The 2882-nt window shown below is 38.5% G+C and overlaps 2 protein-coding genes across 2 annotated transcripts in view; one reads left to right on the top strand and one right to left on the bottom strand.

Annotated features, from left to right (window-relative positions):
- Positions 1–153: 153 nt before the first annotated feature.
- Positions 154–2707, top strand: LOC149114806 (uncharacterized). Its single transcript, XM_089284406.1, has 2 exons — positions 154–480; positions 1624–2707. Exons 1-2 carry the CDS (start codon positions 190–192, stop codon positions 1996–1998), a joined length of 666 nt encoding a protein of 221 aa, XP_089140532.1. The 5' UTR covers positions 154–189; the 3' UTR covers positions 1999–2707.
- Positions 2675–2882, bottom strand: part of LOC110069648 (histamine N-methyltransferase-like) — a 2404-nt gene continuing 2196 nt past the window's right edge. The window contains exon 1 of the mRNA XM_020777178.2: positions 2675–2882. This exon is cut by the window's right edge and continues 2196 nt beyond it. The gene's annotated coding sequence lies outside the window, so the exon portion shown is untranslated.

The following is a 2882-nucleotide window of genomic DNA, read 5'->3' as shown; positions in this document are numbered from 1 at the left end:
AAGCTAATTTAAAGTTTTATTTGCTTGGCACTTAAACTATAAAGGTGGGTATTGTCGCTATTACTGTCTAAAAATTAGACAGAACATACACTTGCTTTGATTAACCAATAAACGCTGAAACAATCCAAATTATCCATAACTTTTCATAATTTGAGCTTAATTACGATCATACGATCCAAGCTGTACAAAATGGCAGATTCGGATAAACCAGAGGACGAATTTGTACAGTTTGTATGTTTCAAAACCGAGGGAAGATTACCCGTAGAGTTGTTTCAAAACACGTGGATACCTGTTGCTGAAAAATTCTTTTCCCGCGGTATCAATACAGTTATCTTCTCCGAAAAACTGCCATTAAGCAGTGATTCGAGTCCTTACAAATTTATCTCAAAGAATTGCTGGGCATCGATCGAAGCAATCAAAGGCACATTTCCCAGAGGTGTTCCGCCTCCTAACAGCAGAGGACACATATCAGTCACTCAGGTGATATAAGTTAGTTTTCTTTTGGGAAAAACCAGAAAACAAAATGAATACCAGTCATCTATTGAAATTACCTTATTAGGAGATACATAATTTTCCCAAAGTTTCATTCACGGCAAGAGGAGCGGCTCCCAATGGAAACAATTAGAGGGTGCCCGGAGATGGTGGGAAGTGGGGTGGGTTCCCTACACAGTTTTATACAGGGAGACTTTGCACCAAGGTACGACCCTTTACTCTTTTTTATACCATTTTGACAGAAATGGTACCCCTTTCACATACCTTTCATTAAAAGAGGTAGCCCTTTCACGCACCCACTTAAGAACACCATATCTTCTTTTTAAACCCTTGGAATGAAGTTAATGTACAATATGATATTACAGAAGAGCATGGACATTTTCATGTAGTGCTTAATAAATTAAATGAAAGAGAACGCCTCTCGTAAGTGACCACGACCACCTTTAGAGCTAAAAGTTTGAAGTTTTTCTTTGCGTTTGACCTTGTGTAAGCGACCACTTGCCAGATAATTAAATAGAGCGGAAATTGGATAATAAGGTGTTGTAACATTATTGCATTTCTGGGTAGTTCAAGAGATGGAAGTTTCGCAATGGGAACTACTGCATTTTTTCTGGAAATTTACCTTTCACATGAATAAAACATTTAAAACATGGGTTTAGTCTCTACATGCCGTAGTGGCCTCATGGTTAGTGGGCTCGACTCCAGAGCGAGCGGTCCGGGTTTGAGCCCTGGCTGGGGACACTGTGTTGTGTTCTTGGGTAAGACACTTAACTCTTGCAGTACCTCTCTCCACCCAGGAGTATAAATGAGAAACCTACCAAATTGCAGGGGAGTGACCTGCGATGGACTAGCATCCCATCCAGGGGGAGTAGAAATACTTGTAGCGGCTTCATGCTCCAGAAACCGGGATAAGCTCCAGCAGCTATGAGCCAGTCGGCTCCAAGGCTTCACTACTTTAAGTCTCTACAGTTACAATATGCTTATGTGGCAAAATTTTGACCCAATATGGTCTAAGATCTAGTAAGCAACCACCTCCTGTAAGCGACCACCTAGGCTTGACACTTTGGGTTGTCGCTTTTGGGAGGTTCAACTGTAATTCCTTTGTACACTAATACACTTTTTGTTTTACAGGGTGGAATATTCAAGTTAGTACATGAAGCCAAGGGAGATGGTACCACTGTCAAACACAACACATTCTACAAGGCTGGTTTTAAGGCCTTTACAATGATTCCTTTCCGGGAGGAGGAAGCTGTACCAAAAGACACTGTTATGGCCTATGCTGATTACCTCGTGAGTTTGACAGGCTTTGAGGCTTTACTTGTCTATAGACTACACAACAGTTCTGGTTTGGCAAAAGGGGGTCTCTATGAGTGGATTGTCGAAGTATCTTTCAATTCCACTAATGCTGCAGAGGAATCAGTTCTTAGAGACTTGATGAATTGCCCCGTGGTAAATAAAGAGTGGGAGATTAGTATTTTCAAGGACTACATGCAAATGGATGGTTAGGCACCTTACAGACATCTTGTTCGGCATAATACATCTTGTTTTAGTGAACTGCAGTTAATTCTTATTCTTGTTTCTGTCAGTAACAAACACAAAATGTCATATCAAAAACTGAAATGGAAAAGAAAAAAAAAGGTTAAAATGAAATTTAAAAAATGCATTTCATGCATCTACCTTTCTCCTCTGCTCATCCTCTAGACAAGTACACTGACTCTTCCTATAACACTATGTTCTTATCTCACTACAAAGAACTAAAACTGCCAAAATAAACTAAGAAATCTTGAAACAGATGATTCAAAAAATCAATGTCTGTTTCTGCTTTATTCCTCAGAAACACAAATATGTCTAAATAAAAAATTGCACTGTACATGATTTTCAGGGTGCAAAGAAAACAAATTTATGGGCTGTAGGCTGTAACTATGATGAACTAGCCTAAAAGACATTCTCACTAGTCCCCAAGAATTCATCTCTTACCGTAGTTGTGAATAATTATTTTTGAATTTCTTTAAACATTTTCTTAAGAAACCTCACATGCCTTCGGCATGGGAAGTACAGAATCCATGATTCATCATGACTGCAAAATCCAACTAGTATCTCTGGGCTATTAGACAGATCTTTCTTTGTATGTTGATATCAGTAGTGCGGTGTGCAGGTTTGTTCTAGTAAATGAAATTACTACTTTTTTTTTTAATAAACTTTTATTTGCATACAATACAGCCAGTTACATAACTTACGCTACTAATACTTACACAACTAACATTACAATACATCTACGTATTCAGCTTAAAATACAAACACAGCTAAATGAAATTACTACTAAGTTGTGTTTACTTGATGCCTCTGTCTCTTTGGACTATCAGGTACTATGAAATACTGGTCCAGGTTGT

The sequence above is a fragment of the Orbicella faveolata genome, unplaced genomic scaffold (assembly GCF_042242905.1).
Source record: "Orbicella faveolata isolate gen_17 unplaced genomic scaffold, um_ofav_v1 contig_13, whole genome shotgun sequence".
Classification (NCBI taxonomy): domain Eukaryota; kingdom Metazoa; phylum Cnidaria; class Anthozoa; order Scleractinia; family Merulinidae; genus Orbicella; species Orbicella faveolata.
This window is presented reverse-complemented; position numbering and strand designations above follow the sequence as displayed.